The sequence below is a fragment of the Corapipo altera genome, unplaced genomic scaffold (genome assembly GCF_003945725.1).
Source record: "Corapipo altera isolate COAL_440 unplaced genomic scaffold, ASM394572v1 47, whole genome shotgun sequence".
In the NCBI taxonomy this organism is placed as follows: Eukaryota; Metazoa; Chordata; class Aves; order Passeriformes; family Pipridae; genus Corapipo; species Corapipo altera.
This window is the reverse complement of record NW_020884897.1, coordinates 6,254,050-6,272,051: the sequence shown is the minus strand read 5'-3', so window position 1 is coordinate 6,272,051 and position 18,002 is coordinate 6,254,050. Positions and strand designations below refer to the sequence as shown.

Genomic DNA, 18,002 nt, shown 5'->3' with positions numbered 1-18,002 from the left:
ACAAGCTAAAGCGCAAAGACAAAACAATTTGAGGGCATCAGGAGGCCCTGCCAAAAGGGACAGCTCACGACAATTAATATTCTGAAAAACTGGGGGAAAAAAAGATCAGATTTAAGACTATAAAATTGTTCTTTTTCTGTCAGATGTATGTGGGAGAAATATTTTTATACAAGTTACTAAATTTAAAATATGGAGTCAGTAGCAAAATGTACTGTATTCCAACTGATATATAAGGGTTGGTACCTATACAAGAACTTTGCTGCAAATATTGGACCTCCAGGGCTTGTGCAGGTATTAATTTTGCTTGCTCATTTACTGTGTCTCCAGATGTTTTGCACATTTTCAAAATGTGTTCTCATCTTACAGGCTTTTTTATCTTGCAGCTGATTAATGAATTTGAAACAAATAAATGAGAGATTAATTTCTTTTCCATTTTTATTCAGGATTTAGTTAGGAATTTTGCATTTTACTGTTTGTTGATGCCATTATTATACAACTGAACAAAATCTCTGCAGCTTCTTGCCTTGCAAGGGAAATGTCAGTCCTGAAATCTAGAAGTGGAAGTTTACTTTTTTCTTTTTAAAGGCTTTATTTCTATTTCTCACAGAACTTGTGGAATTTAGAAGTGTTATTTATTATCAGCATAAAAAATTATCTCCTTGCTCTTTGGGTTTAGAAAAAAATTTGCAAATCAGTGTTGTTAACTATGTTTTCAATGCAGTTGATAAAACAGAGGTGAAAAGTAGTTCTTGAAGAAAATAATAATGAATCTTCTTAGCCATTCATTACTATTTTGTGTTATGTCATGATTATTATGTACTTTTGTCTGTGTAAAATAGTGCTCAGTCTAGTCCCAATGAAAGAAATTGAATTTAAGTACCAATGTCCTGTAGCTTTAAGGGGGACTTAGGTACAGTTCTTAGAGTTAGTTTGTCTTACTCATTTACATTTTTCTACAGACAGTGTGCACTGAGCTATTTTGAGCATTTAATGTGCTAATTCTTCTCCTCGTGATTAAAGTCATAAAACTGCTCTGACCCAGAGAGAGGCATTATGAATGTATAATTTCAATTTGCATGTGTTCATAAAACCAAACAATATTGTGCTCTTCTAAAATAGAGATGTGTTCATAACATGGGTTCATTGTTTGCATCTGAATGCAACATATCCCATAGCACTGCTGTGGTTTAAAGTTGGTTCATAGTGGCCAAATTCTCTAATGAGATGTGAAGAGTGAGGCTTCACACTTAGTTAAGGCACTATGAGCTATTTCTTCACTGAAGAATACATACAAGGTGATTGTGTATTATATTTTCAATAAATTACTCTTTTTCAGAGTTCTGTTTTCTGATAACTTAATTGATTGCTTATAGAAACAGCCAGCAATTCTTCTGGCTGGTTAAGTCTGACTTTGGAGGTTAGTTACAGTCATTTTCCTGTGCATTTTGTCCTCTCTGTAGCTAAATTATTACCTCTCCAATTCTTTCCTCTAAAGATTTTTTAGTTTAGTGGAGACCATACTGTTTCAAGGGGCAGTTTCCTTGCTTTCGTGTTTTCAGGAAAAACTGGAAATAGAATGCACTTTTCCCCAACACACTCATGTATTCTTAATGTGCTAACTCATTACTGGGGATTTTCTGGTATTTTATACTGAGAAAGTACTGATGCTTGCTTAAAGTGACCCCAGATACTTTCAAGTCTCAAGGCTGCCCAAATAATCCATCTCTTCACTCTGCCCACGTTCCCATCATTTTAACCTTTGTTGTAACCCACTGCCAGCACTGTGAGTCTTGAAGGTGATTTTGTTAACTCTGGTGACCTTAGGCACACACCCAGTGATTATTGTGATTTGATGTGTTGCCAGTTCAATTTTGCTAGAATCTGTCTATGAGAAAGGAGTATTTTGGCTGTTATGTTTGTGTTAATCTAAATTACTTTAGGTTGAGCAAAGGCTGGACTCCTTACTTGCCATGCTTAATTGCTTTTGTAATTATATTGATTTTTCCATGCTAGGTCAGTATTAGTAGCCAAAAGCTGTTTTTTGAACTGGCTGTGTCATCTTGAGTCTCCATAAATATGAAGATAATTGCAAAAAGTTTATGAACAGTTCCTGTGAGGGTTTGAATATTTTCTGTACATAAAATACACTTTAAATTAAAAAAAAAACAACCCAGCCAAAACCAGACCCCAAACCAAAACCAACCTAAATCCTACCAGTTACTGCTAGCAAGCTAGGGGCTTCTAAATAACTACGCTGAGGAATGGTTTTAATGTGCCTCCCATTCATTTCAGTTAGGAGCAGAAGGATAATATGAAACAGCATAGTGACAGCCAGTGCCTTCATCATGAAAGCTCTTGCAACTGGAGAGCACAAAGAGGAAGAACACGTCACAGCAAATGAAGAAAAATCTCCTTCAGTGTTTAAAAAAATTCTCCATTTCTCTTATCCATCTGTACTGCCTTTAATCTGAAATCCTGTGTGGATTCACTGATCCAAAGCCAAACATAGCCCAAACCACAATGGTTAATATTTCTCACATATTGTAACAAATTGAGAATTTTCCAGGCTGGAATGTTCCAGGTAGATTCCTAATTATTGTGAAAGTACCAGTGTCCTTTACAGTTGGTGATTCGCTGATGCACAGAATTAATGACTGATCCCATGAGAGAAAAAAAGTTCAAACTGGCTTCCATCTCTTATTCCACACCTCAGAGACAGTATAAGGAGGCCTTGAGGTCAGGCCACATAACAGTTTGGTCACACAGGAGCACTCAAGGAAGATGAGCTTCTGAAATTCTTTGCTTCTTTTCTGTCTGTCTTTCCATCCTCTACAGTCCCACCATTCTGAGCTTAGTTTTCCAAAAGACTGCCATGGAATCAATCCACCGTGTGCTAAATGCAATGATTTTTCTTGCACATTGTTATCACAAATTGCAGTAGTGATTCTGGTCATTAATGAATCAAAAATTAGTGGATTTATGAAAGTTTGGAAAAGCAAATATTTTCAAATCACCAAATCAAAGCATAGATTATTTTGTCCTTGAGAAGCAAATTAGAATTTTGAATTCCCAACTCATGGACAAGAAATTGAGTCTACATTAAAGCCAAGGCCCCCCTCTGTCTTTGCTCTGAGGCTATTAGCATGCAGCTCATGAGAATGGCCTCGCTGCTGTTTCAGTGGTTCTCCCTGTCTCCAGATGGGTTAAGAATAATGGACAATTCTCTGCATTTCTTTTCCAGTCTTGTTCTTCTCTTCCCATCTGTTCAGGAGTGTTTCTTTCTTCTCCCCTGCTCATCCTTATTTCTTATTCCCTGGAAAGGGAGTTCACACTGTTTGGAGGATCTTCATATTACTGAAGGTGACACTAGTCGAGTCCATCTTATTGCATGGTTGAGAGATGCTGCTTCTTTTAAACTGGTGAAACAACTTCATCAGCATCTTCACTGGTCTCTCTCAGCTTGGCCAACTTAACTTCTAAAAATTCAGTCAATAAAATGCTGTATTCTTCTTTGAGGCTTTCACTCACAGTTCTGGAGTTGAGATACTGATGATGTTGTTCACAGATTTCACAAAATACTTTTTTCTGATTAAGAGGGTGTTTTGAAGAATGTGAATTTACTTACAGATTTGAAGTAAACTAGTCAAAACCACTCTGTATAAAGCTTCTATCACAGGACTTAAATTATGCTAATAGAATATTAGCATAGATCAGTCTATCTTGATTTTGTTTTGAAAATATGCTTCTTGGTTTTTTCCACCTCTTTTGTGCCCTTCCTGACCTAGTAGTGTTGTTTTTATTAAGTTTGTTGGTTCAAAATGCTCTGTATCTCTGGCAACCGATTTGAATCTTTTATTATTATATCATGCTGGTCACTGAATGAAACTTCATTGAAGCTGATCAGCTTATTAATATTCATCCTTCGTTCACAATAAATGCAGGCCTCATGCCTTTCTATCACTGACAGCTGAAACGATACCAGCCACACATACAGCACAGGGCACATGGACAAGAGATTTGAGGAAACTGTGTAGTAGGTTCTGCTCTTGGTTCAGATAAAATGTTTCTCTATATGCTGAAACATCAACTTAGAAAAGCACTACATTAATCCATGGAGAAAATAAGACCAGAAAAGCAATGCAAACATATTTTAAGAAAGAAAAGGGAGGAAGACCACTTTTGTGTGCAGCTCTTCTCGAAAGGAGACTTGGAACTACAAGTATAGATGGTTTCTTTCTGGTCTGGATTCACATTCTTTCTAGGGGAACAAAACTTTCACACACATAATGTGGAAATAAAAGGCATTGCACCTAATAAATACTTCACTCCATCACTGATTTATCTCCATAATGAAAATAGCCTACAAACCTCCTCTTGGCTCAACTTAAGTCAAAAATTGTGACAGTAATAGTGGAGTGAATCCAGTTTCTTAGGAGATAAGTTGAAAGTTTCTATTAACCTTGAACTCACTTGGAATATGAAAAAATAAAAAAATATTTTCATTTGAAACTGTTTTCTATTTCTAATATCCTGGAGGAGAATACTTGTATTGTCTCATCTCAAATAATGTAAACTACTGCTACCCAAACATCATCTTCTTGGGAAGGAAATTAAGATTTATTCATTACTTCAGGAACACAGCTCATAGGCTGAGGAGATAAGCATGGGGTTTTAGCAGCCAATTTGGTCACTGACATCCTACTACACTTCTTGAAAATCTCACTTCTTTAGCACTGGGAGCTAGAGACTGGCTCTATACTTTGAAGCCTTTCCTCCTGTATTGTCCAGAACATAGCTACAAGGTAGGAGAGGGCATAAAAACCTACCTGTCTTGGCAGGAATTCAGAGAAGACTTCAGTGGTTTCTGCAAGAAACAGAAGACTTCTAAGACAAACTGGCAATAAATTAATTAGACAAACTAAATAGACTTGCAGAATAAATTCAATGAAAAAAACCCAAAAGAGTTCTAAGAGGCTGTGGAATTCACTGCAGAACCTGAATCTTCCTGCACCAGTGCATCACAAGAGGAGGGAGTTATCAATGAAAAAATGGAAATGGATTGCTATGAGCCTATAAATATGTCTGTGTTTAAGATGCACTATGGAGAAGGAGATTTTGGTCTCTCCCCTGCCTGATGGTTCTTTTTAGAATAAAAAGGATTTCTAAAAGGAGAGAATTTAAGAATAATGTAAAATAAGAAGACACAGTTAATTGCTGAGATGTCGAAAATCTCTGTCAAGTAAATAAATAAATAAATACATACATACATACAAAGATGTACTTAAAATTAAACAAGATGCCTAGGTAGTTGTGAGGACATATGACTTCATAATTGCTTTGGATTTTTTTTAATTGATAAAATATGAGTAATGAAGACATACAAACTGTCCTCCAGAGTCAGTTTATGGATATCCATTTTAAAGATAAAGCCCAGGTCATCAAAGCAAAAGATCTATAAAGGCAGCTGATCTACAATGGATAAATTACCATGTCTGTAAAAATACACATCATTGTAGCTACCTGCTGTGGTAGTTTTCTAGAAAAAGAAGGAGAAGATAAAGTGAAACAATTTTCATAAAGGGATTCTAGCTGCTGAAGTCTTTTTGGCTTTGAAGGAGAGATGGATGCTTGTTTATTTGGTGAGCACTTTTGATGAGCAAAAGCAGTGGGAAAAAAATACATGCAAAACAGGAAGAAATGTATCTGGTAAACACATAGAAACAGAGAAACGGCAGGGGAGAAAATAAGCTTATTTTGATGCTGAATTTAATCTAATGCAGTACTCCAGCATTAAATGTAAAACATATGATGATCTAAGAAATTTTTATCATTGGGAAGCAATCACCCTGATCAACTATGGATTCTTTACAGCTGTGATGAAAGGGAAGTACTTTATTAAACAGCTAACTCACCATTTACCTACTGCAAAGATGGAGTATGGCCATCAAGGAATTAATCACACCTTCCTCAGTTTGGAACCTAACCTTTTCATCATAGTTTTGATGAAAAGATAAAAGCAGATTCAGTAGGCTGCTGAAAGCAGGTTTACAGGAGGATTCATGCTTACTAAGCAATAGATGGAGCCAGGGATGTGGCCTGAAGAAAAGTCTGACCCAAAGGACAGTAGGAAGACTGCCCTCACAGCAGGCCAAGGCCTCTGGCGAATAACATACACAGTGTCCCCACTGCGTTTGAAAAGATCCTGGGAATGGTGTTCCGTGACACATTGTATTTGTTCGACCCAGGTAGTGTTTGGTGCATGCTGGTGTCTGAGTGAAAACCAGCACATCTGCCAGAGATCCCTGATAAGCTGGAGATTTCTTACTCTCTACTGTACCCAACGGGAGGCCAGTGTGCACATACCACGTGCACATGATTTCTCTGAAAAGAAGTAATGCTCAAATCTATGCAGCTCTACAGATAATCAGCCACATTTTGTGAAACTCCTCTTATTACAGAGCAGTTACTTGGCAGTTGAACAGTATTGCAAGGATTGCAACAGTATTGCAGGATAGATGAGCAAGGGGAAACCTTTCAAAACTGAGCATGGTTGAGTTTCCACGGTTCTTAAGGGCTGTTACCATCTGAGCCTGTTTCAGACTGCCTTTTGTATGGGGCACAGATTCTGATATTTACACTTTGAGAGAAGTACTGGTGAACAGACAAATGAAGTGGGCAGTAGCTATTTACAGCAAATGTACAAGTAAGAAGCATTTCCTTCAGGTTTTGTGCTGGAGGACAGAGTCCGATAGGTAGTGCATCCCCACAGTGGTTTGTTATATTTGTGAGTCACAAAGAGTGCAAAATGCACTGCAAGGTTTTCACAATTACCTCTAGTATAGCTTATGTCTAATTGAGAAAGCTTTGGTGGGAGCAGATGCTACCTGAAAAAGACAAGAAAGGAACTGACTGATTAAGAATGGAAAATGTGTTTAGACAGAAATAGGTGCTGCTTTGCTTAATGTGAATGGGGACACGGGTTCCTGCAGCATACTCTGAGACCTCTTAAGGAGAGGACACAGATACCAGAGAAATGATATGGTAGAAACATCTATGCTAGAATGCAGTACCACCACTTGTTATTATAATAAAGGCTTTAAATTTACAGCAGAAAGTTTGAAATATGAAGGATTAAGTACAGAAGATAGTAATTACTCCCCAACAGCAGCTGATTATGGATGCATGTTGTAAAACCTAACGCAAAATCAAAGATATGAAAAAAGTAATGCATAATTTTTGTGAGAGGTAATTATTTCAGTGTATCTGTCTACTTGATATGGACTAGTAGTCAACTTTGTTGGGTTCCAGTGAAGAGTTATTGAAAGCCAACAAAGAAAACTTAATTGCAGAACCCAAGATTTTAAAAGCTTATTTCTAAGCTGAAGATAAGAAAATATAAAGGACTCTGATGTTCAAAGCTGATAGAGGTGAGGAGAGGAGAAGGAAGTGTTCCTTATGTCTGTTCCCAAATCCTAAAATACCAGAATCCAGAACATTTGCCTCAGAAATTATATCTTTCAACTGGGCGTAACCTATCTCATTAGATGTTAAAGAAATGGGAATTTGAGAAATAGTAGGAACTCATTTATTGACATTCTTTTCAGTTTTCTAAAGGGTTATGGAATAGTCAGGAAAAGATTACACTAAAGTTGTGGGCAGGATTTGAAAATGTCTTGAAATAAATGTAGTGTGCAAATACCACTATTTTTAAATAATTTATATTTTGTAAATGACTACTTTCTGCTGTCATGGACCTTGTTGCCATTCTAGATTTCACCACTGTGACAGTGTTGTTACAGTACAAAGTGGGTGAAATCTACCATAGTGTGCTAATATTCTCCCTTTAGACTAAATGTGAAAAACTGTTCTAAATTCTTTATCCACTTGGCAGTTGGAGCTCTAGGGACTGTTAAAACATAGACACTATGCAAGGCTGACCATGAATTTGTGCACAGGTGGGTCTGAATGAAAATCCAGGGACCTGGGAGGAGCTGTGTGTGCATGAGTGTAGGTGAGAGGTGTAGAGAAACACCACAGCAGCAAAGAAACTCTGGAGAAGCACTTGAAGCAGAACACCTGGGAACAAAAAAGCCCAAAGAGTGCTAAGGGACAAGTGCCACACAGGAAATGCTGGGAACCATGAGCTCCATGGAAAATGCTCCCCTTCTTTTGCATCATATTGAATTTAGGACAACAGAAGTATGTATACTATTCATAAATAAACATGATGCACCAAAAAGATAACTGACTTATAACTGTTTTTCCCATCTATGTGACCCTTTTCTTTTTTTAGCCTGCTGGTTGGGTCCAAAGGATATCCATAGTTTGGATTGTTTGGGAAATCTAGTTCAACAGTGTGAAACCAGCAAATCCCCAGAAAGGGGAGTTTCATGAATAGAGTTTTGCTTTTTTTCCCCCTCCCTTTTCCTCTCTCCACCTGATAGTAGAGTGACTTAATACCGAGTATCTGGGCTACCATTAAGGGACTTGGAGAAAACAGATTAACAGGTAAGAAATGAGCTATGTTAATGAAATATTCATTATAAAAAGGCAAAGTGGTCCTTTTAGACAAAGCCTAAGAAAGGAGGTTTTACTCTTTTCATCTGCAATGCCTACATATAATTTATATGAAAATAAAAGTTTATTACTTGTTTTTACTTCTCTCTTTTTTTTTTTTTTTACAATAATTATGGGCTTGCTAAGGTGTGGAAGTGACCTAATAGTTACAATTGTGACCTCTGAGTTATTGTTAATTTTACTGTCAGTATGTGCTTCACATCTCCTACTTAATGGTATGCTAATTGTGCAGCAGGATGTCACATTCTCCAACATACAGATTCCCTATTTCAATTACAGCTAAGTAAATCTCCATTACTAATGAGTAAGCATTTCTTTTCCATGTACATTTGCATTATAATGGACATTTTCTTTGTGCACTAAAATTATTCTTTCCTTGACAACAACTATATATTTTATTTTACAGTAAAGGCTATGACATGATGATTCATTCCTTTCTGTTGAGTTTATCTGTATTTAAATTGTCAAATGTTCTGGATAGCCTGACATTTTTTGTCCCATGTTATCTTTCTGTACTTCCAGAATAAATGTATGTATTTGCTTTAAGACAACCTACTTAAGACAAATCACAAAAAAGTAAGGTTATGTGCTGCTCATAAATTAATCTGTATTTTTGAAATTCTTGCAGTGTTTCACTTATGTTGCTGAGAAATCTCAACTATTTATGTCAGTGCAAAGTGACCTTTGTGATATAATGTTTGACTAATTTGAATATAAAGAACAAGTGACCAAATGTGGCCCATATCATTGCAAGATCCCACTCTGCTTAACAGAGCACAGGTAGCTCTTTGGGTATTAAATACAGCCCCCCAAACCGACACTTGCTGCCCTGCTGGTGCATAGATCTATGAATGCAGCAGGCAGCTGAGTAAAAGGAAGGGGGAAGGCCTCCTGTTGGATCTGAGCTGTGCAGCTTTGCTGCCAAACCCGCTGCCTCTTGAGGGCTGTGGCCAGTCACTGGGTGCCGCTGAACTGCTGAACTTGGGCAGCCAGCACTGCCGGCGGAGGATTCTCTTCTCCTGCCAGCACAGTGACCCAGGAGGCTTTCCCTGCCCTGCATCAGGAAATAAGGATATTGGCAAATTGAGTCCTTGTGGCGGAGATCCTTCCTTCAGTCTGCATGGCCCTGGGAAAATGTATCACCTTTTATACACAAATAAGGACTGTGAGTTTTATTGATAAATTGATAGCTTAACATTTAACGCAGCAAAGAAGGTGTTGCTGTGATTTTGGCGGGGCCACTCCCTATGCAGTAAATTTTCTTAGAAGGATCTTTTTTAGATGCACAGAGAAGGTTTACATGTCTAAGAGAGTGCATTAATTAACAATCATTAATATTCCTGATGATTTTTAAGTTGGCCTGGTGGTGGGTATGTATATGGGGAAAATGATGGGTGTTGGGTTCTTTTAATGATATAAGTACATGGGATAATTTAAAGAAGTAAAATGTGGTGAAAGTGTTAGGTAGCATTCCAGAAATGCAGGAGGAAATGTATGGAACCAGAAGTTAGAACTAACAGATTGATTTCCTGGTCACTGTGCATGAATTCTTTCTAGCCTTATGTATATCCTGATAATCAGATGGCTTACAGTATAGATACAAAGTTTGTTTTGTTTTTATTTTGAAAGGCCTACGGTATGCAGCCTTTTTCCCAGACAGCAGCAAAAAACAAGGTGAACAATTTTTGCACTATGTGGTTTTGAATTCTGTCATATTTTCTATTACGTTTTCTGTCTTCCATTAGGGTAGCTTAGTTTACTATATTAGCGACCACCATCATCCATGTCACTCCCAACTCCGAGTTTAGTGTACATCCTGTATGTATGTAGCTGGATGGCTCTCCCGGGGCTGGCAGTGGTCGCTCACATGTCACAATTCCCTGTCACCACGGTCGCCCTTGGATCGGTGGTTTTTGGGAGCGGCTGGTGACACCTGGTGGTGGGTGCGGTAATTGCACACTTATTAACCGTGTCTGCAGCTGGCGGAGTTTTGACCTGTCCTACCCCAAACACTGACAGTCAGAGCTTGAGATATTTAAATAAATCCGATTTCCCGCTCAGAAAAAAAAAAAAAAAGTGTTGGGAGCACATTCCCCTCCTTTATGTAAACCGAGAGAAACAATAATCAGCATTTGCTGTTGGAGGAAAATTAATGCCTCTGACCTTGCTATTGAAGTCAATAGGGCAGTTGTCCACAAGGGTTATGTACCTTTTTTTATTGGTTTTTATTAGCGTTTCACATATATTGCACAAATGAATGTCTTATATATACTTATGCACTAAATATACTGCATTAAGCTAAAACTCTTTTCTGTGAAAAACCTGGGTGTTTGTATTTAGAAATAATGATGTTTTCAAAATTTTGCAGTGTGGATACTGAAGGAAGCTTCTTCTGGTGTTTAATTTAACGTCATGGTTTCTGGCTTGAGTGTATGATTTTTCTTGCCAGCAAGTATATTTCCGTATGTTTATGACATTCCACATCTCTTTGCCAGCATATTTCTTAACAATGGAATATCTGGGAGATGCAAATATGTAACTAGTACGAATAAAAATTAAGAATCCTAGAATGTGATTCTGTGGTGAAACTCTAGGACCTCTTGAGGTCTTCTCAGTTTGATTTTTATCTGAATAGATCTTTAACCAAAACCGATTCTTTTTCTTGCTTAATTGGCCCTTTACTGCCACCTGATTTTTTTTTTGTTTGTTTCATAAAGAAGATATGTATTACAGTGAATATGAAAGAAATACAAAGCAATACTTTATCCTGATTTTTCTCAGTCTGCAGGCAAATCAAGTGCACCAACAATGCAGTATCTTTAGTTGTTTCTAAAATATCCTGAAGAAAGGGCTCCCAAAGTACACTGCCACTGGAATTTGGAAGGGGAAGGATTTGGTAAAACAAGAATGTGTTCTTTATAGCCATATGTGGTGGTATTATTATGCCATCCTGAGATATAAAGAATTGGCCAAATAAAATTAAATGGGGAGACTGCATTAAATGAGAAGAAATGATAAAAGGTCAAGTTACACTGTTAATCTGCACAACAAAGGAGGGCAAAGTTCTGAGTTCAAAAATCACTGGTTAAAGGTTTTTAGGGATGTTTTTTCCACCCTTAACTTGCTGCCCCTGCAATCCAACATTCATGGTATATAAAATTCAATGTAGGCAGTCTGGGTTGAGGCTGTCCCTAAATCTCTTCTGTTCATGGGGGCTCTGGTCAGATGGATTAGATACAAAACACAGCTGTTCTTCAGTGCAAGGGACTGGAAGTGCCACTTCTGTGTAGCACTTCTTATGCTGCTCCGCTGGAGGAGACCTTTCACACGAGGACTTAAATGAAATGACTGTAGTTCCCAGGCACAGAAAAATGACAATCGAACAAATGCCAGTTCCGGCAGTCAGTGGGTATTGCTAACTCCACCTTTACAACATGACATTAAAAATGACTTGATCAGATTTTTATCAAGATAATTTATTGCAGAATAGGAATGATTTTTTCAGAGATCTGAACCCATTGAAAAGTGACATTTGACATGAAAAGGCACTGGGAGTTTTATCTGAGATATGACAGCTATTTTGTCTTCTAAGTGTAGAGAAAAGTGTGGCATTTCAGATAACAAACATAAACATTTAACAGTGGCCACTGGCAATTCTGCTTGGTTTTAGAACTATAGATTCCTAGAGCAAAATTCTGCCTCCAAATTATATGCATGTTGCTCTCATTTATTTCAGCAAAGCTTGTGCACATGTTTCAAAGGTCAGAATTTGGCCGTTGGGGGTGAATTTTCAAGGAAGAATATATTAAAGACATCTGTGCATCAGCAGAACCATATCCTTTGTCTTCTGTAGAGCATTTCAGGAATGAGCCTAGTGCTATTGAGCACAGCAAGTGAAACATTTTCTATTTTTTGAATTGTATTGAGATTGCTTAGCAGAAACATTTCTTGCAGTAATTGGTTCATATTTTCATTTATTTCTTGTAACTCAACACTTTGATGCTGAAAAGTTGACAGTTTTAAGAGAATAAAGACTGTAAGGGACTGCCCTTCAGAAAATTACAGTTGAAAATATACTGTAACAATCAAACCAAGGAAAGTAGTCCAAGGAAATAGGTATGGTCTGTTGAGGTGCACAAACTCTTGTTTGCAGTCTCATACGGAGAGGTCAACAAGTGTTTTACACAAAGGTAGAAAACAAACCCACTTTTCATTGTGGACAGAGCTCATATTTGAAATTGCTACTAATCAGACACTTGAAAAAAACTAAAACTTGACATTCATATTCTATTGGAGTTAGTGTGTATTAAATTGATAAGATCTTTAAGCATATAGGTTTTCCCCTGTTTTTTAAACATTATACACTTCTTAAAATGTTTATAATGTCTAATTGCTGCTGGATTTCAAGACATATCAATTTTGTTCTTAGTTCCTGCAGATTTTGACAGAATGTCATACCAAAATATTTTGTATTTTTTGTAGGACTGGGAAACAGAAAATCATGACTGGTATTGTTTTGAATGCCATTTGCCTGGAGAGGTGTTGATATGTGACCTGTGTTTTCGTGTGTATCATTCCAAGTGTTTGTCTGATGAGTTCAGGCTTAGAGACAGCAGTAGTCACTGGCAGTGCCCAGTTTGCAGGGTGAGTACCTATGAGATTTCATGTGCTGATTAGAGGATTGATATTCATTAATAGATTCATTAAGGTGTCCAGATGGTCTGGCCAGGTTAATGGATAAAAAACTGAATATTGAAATGATGGTACCTTCCTAGAGCATCTATACAGAGATACCAAAATGTGGTGCATGTAGCAGATGGTCATTTTTGAAGACTCCAGCAAGTTTTACTTATGCATTTGAACACACACAGTTTACTGTGTGGGAATGTGTGTACGTACGTTTGCCACTCGTGAATGCAGTGGAAATCTTCAACGAGTAAACAACTTGCTGTATAAGATGCTACTGTTTTTACTTAACATCATTTTAATGAATCATAATGTAACTTTTTTTTGCATTTTGACGACTGCATTCTGAATATTTTATTGGAATAATATTTTACCTCCTAAAGTCACAATCATGTTGCTGATGAGAGCAGTGTCAAAAGATACTGAGTGAAACCCTGCTTCTCATTTAATAACGTGGATTCTGTTGGTGCAAAAAGGTCAATCTGGATTTCACTCATGGCATCCATATCTATTTGCTTTTTCTTTAAAAATGCTATTCTTATGAGTATGGTAGGGAGACAGCAAAAAGTATTTTTTATATACTTTTCAAGAATGGGCAGATATGTTGTCTACATGTCATTAGAAGACTAAACATTCTAGTCAGGATGGTGCTTACTGATACCTGGCCATGAACCAGCCAGACACTTCTTGCTGTTGTCATCTCTGTGTCACCTCCTCCCATGGAGCACATTACTAGGCTTCCTACAGAGCTAGGCTCCCTTCCTGTGGAGGGAATAATGCATATGAATGTTTAAGATAAAATTCTTGCTAGAGAAAAGCATAAAACTGCCAGTTCTACTCTGCCTAGGATTGCTGGAGGGAGAGGCAATTCCCTTGCTAAAAGCTTAGATCTAGTGTAGAGCAGCAGACTTACCTTCAGATGATCTGTGGTGCAAGGATTGTAAGGGTTCGGGTACTTCATAGTGTGTGGAGAAGCAGTTGTTGAAAACACGTGGATTGTTTTGTCTCAAAAGAGCACTTTTTGACTGGGGTTACCTCAGAGCCAGTGGTAAAAAACCTGTTACCTGTTGCCTCTGATAGAGAGCTCTCAGGAAATAGCAAAAAAATCAAGCCTGCCTCAAGAAGGTTGAAAGGAATGAAAAAGAAGTAGTGGCAGGAAAAAACAGTTAAGAATAGAGACATGTACTGTATCTCTCCACATTTAATTGCTAGCCTTTAATTTAGCTAACAATATTCCCTCTGTGAAAAACAAAGAATGACCATATATAGATAAATGACTTTCAAATTTTTAAATAAATTTTTTTAATAATTGTTGGTTCTCATAATACATACTGATAGTTCTTATAAATATTAATATTAGATAAACTGGATCCAGTCTCCATTCTAGTTTGCGAGTAATTTTAGATCACACCTGGTGAGAATAGGGAATGTAAATGGTGTATGCCACCTTGTATATGAGGTAGCTTTTATAACATTTATATTGTAACATGGATGTCATCAGAGTGGAAGTGCTGAATCATTGCATGAGATATGCACCGATATGTCAGTGTTAAGAACAGTTTGATTTTCATCTTGAAACCTTCAAGTCCTTTATGGCAATGATATTTAATAAATGTTTACCTTGAAAAAAATCCTGTGAAACTCAGACCATGTGCTGTGTGTCTGACTTTCTGTATATTGGTTCCCTTTTCGTTATACACAGGCTAAGGAGAGGTTTTGGGGACTCTCAAATACTACCTACCCCAGAGGTCTTTGGCTTGCTTAGTGCCTCAGGTGATGATCAACCTATTTTTGTGAATGTTGCCATTATGAATGCCATGGCATCCTTTCTCCCCCTGTGCCAGCAGCTTCTGTTTTTCTTGTAGTTAATTCAAATCACATCAAGCCCTAATTCTGCAAACTTGGACTAAGCAGGCTTGCACAGTCCCTGTAAGCGTGGGAGTTAGCATCCTTGTGTCAGGCTTCAGTATTTTTTTGCTACTTTCTCCCCACCCTCCTAGGAAATGACTGCTCTAATTTCATGTTAAGAGCAAGAGAGTGGCCTATATTCAAAAAACTGGTAATGTGGCTGCTGTCCAGAGGAGCTTAACTATCTTGCATAAGGACAACAGGATTTACTTTGCATTGTCAGCAGTAAATATGTATGTTCAAGAAAAGTGATAGCTGGGACAAAGAAATACATATCTTTTCATACCTAATTCTCATAACTGGACACAGTGCTTTTCACTTGAGGATTTCAAAGCTCTTTACAATGGCGAAGTAAAAGTATGTTTAAAACTGAATATATTGGGAGAAATAATCTAAGAACACTTCATTCTTATGTAAATATTGCTTCTGTAAAGCTGCCAAGGTCAGCAAGCCTCTGGATTATTCATTTCACAAATGCTGGTTGTATTAGTTTGATCAACCTGTGCAGCTTTATCTTGCCCACTTGAATACTCAGAAACATTTTATAAAGGACATTGCCAAGGATTTGTTCATAACTTTAAAATATTTTTTCTCCCATAACGTTTTTTAAAATCCCTTGTAAACCTTGTTCTGAACTCTGTTTCCTTGCTGGTAGTTTTTCTTCATCCATAAACAAAAACGTCCAGTTCCTTGCTGCTTTTTTTTTTTTTTTTTAACTTGGCGGTACCGTTCTGAATATTTTTGTACCCTGTGTAACTCTCAGCAAGGGTCAAAAGTCAAAAAAGTTCAATTCAAACCACATTGCAGTGATTGAAATTTTTCCCTGACTGTTGACTAATCATTGTCTTAAGTGAAATAAATTGGTATTATCAGCAAAATTCCTGGTAGACAGGTCACAAGAGAAACTCTTATTATTGAATGAGCTTAGAGATTACATTCCCCAGTACTGGAGTGGTCCATTCAAAACAGGGTTAGTCAACTCAGTCTCTGAAGGATGTAGGAGACTTACACATTTATTGCTGCTCTTAGATGAGATGAAAGAAGGAAATTAATTTTCTTCAGCTGTTAATTTAGCACCTAAAACCTACAGAAAGTACTGTAAAAATACTAGTGATTTTTTGGGAGAGGAAATAGATATATACAAAATTCTGAATAGAAGAATATTGACATGTTGGTGTAACTGACTATTATTTTCTAAAAATTCAAATTTTAAAATAATTTTATAGAAAGGCAATATTAAACATGTTGATATGTAGTTTGTCCCAGAGAAAAAGACTTTGATTTGTGAAACAAAAATAAAGAAATACTCATATGGTTTCATTTGACTCTTAAATTTTGTACAATCATCTGATCAGAGATTGGTCTTCCATGCATGTGTTTTGCAAGGACTTATAACCAATTTACCTATCATAGCAGGTGTTTCAATATTACTGGGGTTTATACATATGAGACTAAAGTAATCTATAGAGCTTAAGATCTTAAATGCTGTGCTGATAAGTATTCTATAAATAGGCTATTTCTGAGTTCTGGTGCTGTTACTAGCATTTCATAGAGTACATAAAAATACACCATTATGCAGTTGACAATCAACTTCAGACAAAATCTGACAAGTGAGAATGACAAACAGTAGGAAGTTAGAAGCACAGAAAGATGGAGGTCACTTATGTGAAGTAGCTCAAGTGCTTGGATAGGGGGTGTTTGGTAGGAGCTGTCAGTCAAGGTGGTTACTGTAAAATACAAGGAAGGAAGAAAGGATATAACTTACTTTGTGGGGTGTTATGGTAGGAGTTTGTTAGATAACTGTATGATGAAACATTCCTGGAACAAGATTTGGCGTGATCACTCAAATAATAGTCATGGGTTGATGGGTAAAGGCAAGTCCTAGTGTAGGACCAATATTAGCACCACATGGTTCAGTGCACAGAGCCCACACCTGAGGAGGTGTTAATCCTCAGCAGGTCCCTCCCACACACCCCTGAGTAGTTCAGGGAGCTGGCACAACAGGGCACTGCATAGGACGTACTTAATAAAGTACAAAGGAATTTGTCCACAGCAGTGAGAAAACTGGGAAACCTCTGCTTAAAGAGTCTCCTACCACCTTCTTTGTGCACATAAAAGCATATTTAATTCATATGATCCTTCATATTCAGAAAGGGCTTAATGCACCATACAAGTAGAAATCAATTTGTGGATTCAGCTGTAACATTGCCAAAAGCACCTGATACTTTGAATATTCTAATTTAACTCCATACGATCTTGAAAGAGGCAAGTCTTAGGCCGTATTTTGCTCATGCAGAAGCTTTTCTGTACTGTACTTAGAGCACAGGGCACATTGATTGCTCTGAGACCCATTCCATGTGCCTGCATACCTTTCTTAATGGTACAGGAAACCTGAGGACCTGAGGGTTGGAAGTTTGAGAGGGCAGTAGAGCAGTAAAGCTTTCCATATGTAGAACCAAATTCCTCTGGAAATTTAAACCCTAAAAAAATCCAAGGGCCAATGTGTAAAGCACTAAAGAGCAGTGGTGAATATATGTTAGACTCATGCACATAATTCCCCTCTGCATATAGACCCCCTGGAAACGTGAATTGCTTCTGAAAATGAAACTGGTCCCTTAGAAACATGTATCTGTCATTGAGCAGCCCTCACATAATCCATCACTGAGCTGAAATGCAGCTCTTTGATGTGTGTATACACAGGACAGGTGAAAGAGGAAGGGAAAAAATATTCATTAATGGGAGATTATAGGGAAACGGAAACCTCTTTCCATGGAGAAAATGTAATTTAAATGCTTACAGCTAGACAGAATGCTGGCACTGACACCTTGGAT

The 18,002-nt window shown here is 37.4% G+C and overlaps 1 protein-coding gene across 4 annotated transcripts in view; it reads left to right on the top strand.

The window, feature by feature from the left end:
* Positions 1 to 18,002, top strand: part of ZMYND11 (zinc finger MYND-type containing 11) — a 106,061-nt gene that overhangs the window by 64,822 nt on the left and 23,237 nt on the right. For 2 of the 4 annotated variants that reach the window (XM_027648515.1, XM_027648516.1), the window contains exons 4-5: positions 10,207 to 10,251; positions 13,060 to 13,221. The exons of 1 other annotated variant lie outside the window; for it this stretch is intronic. In XM_027648515.1, coding sequence (XP_027504316.1) covers positions 10,207 to 10,251; positions 13,060 to 13,221 — 207 coding nt within the window. The remainder of the gene's footprint in view (positions 1 to 10,206; positions 10,252 to 13,059; positions 13,222 to 18,002) is intronic. One more of the 4 variants, XM_027648517.1, reaches the window with a different exon arrangement.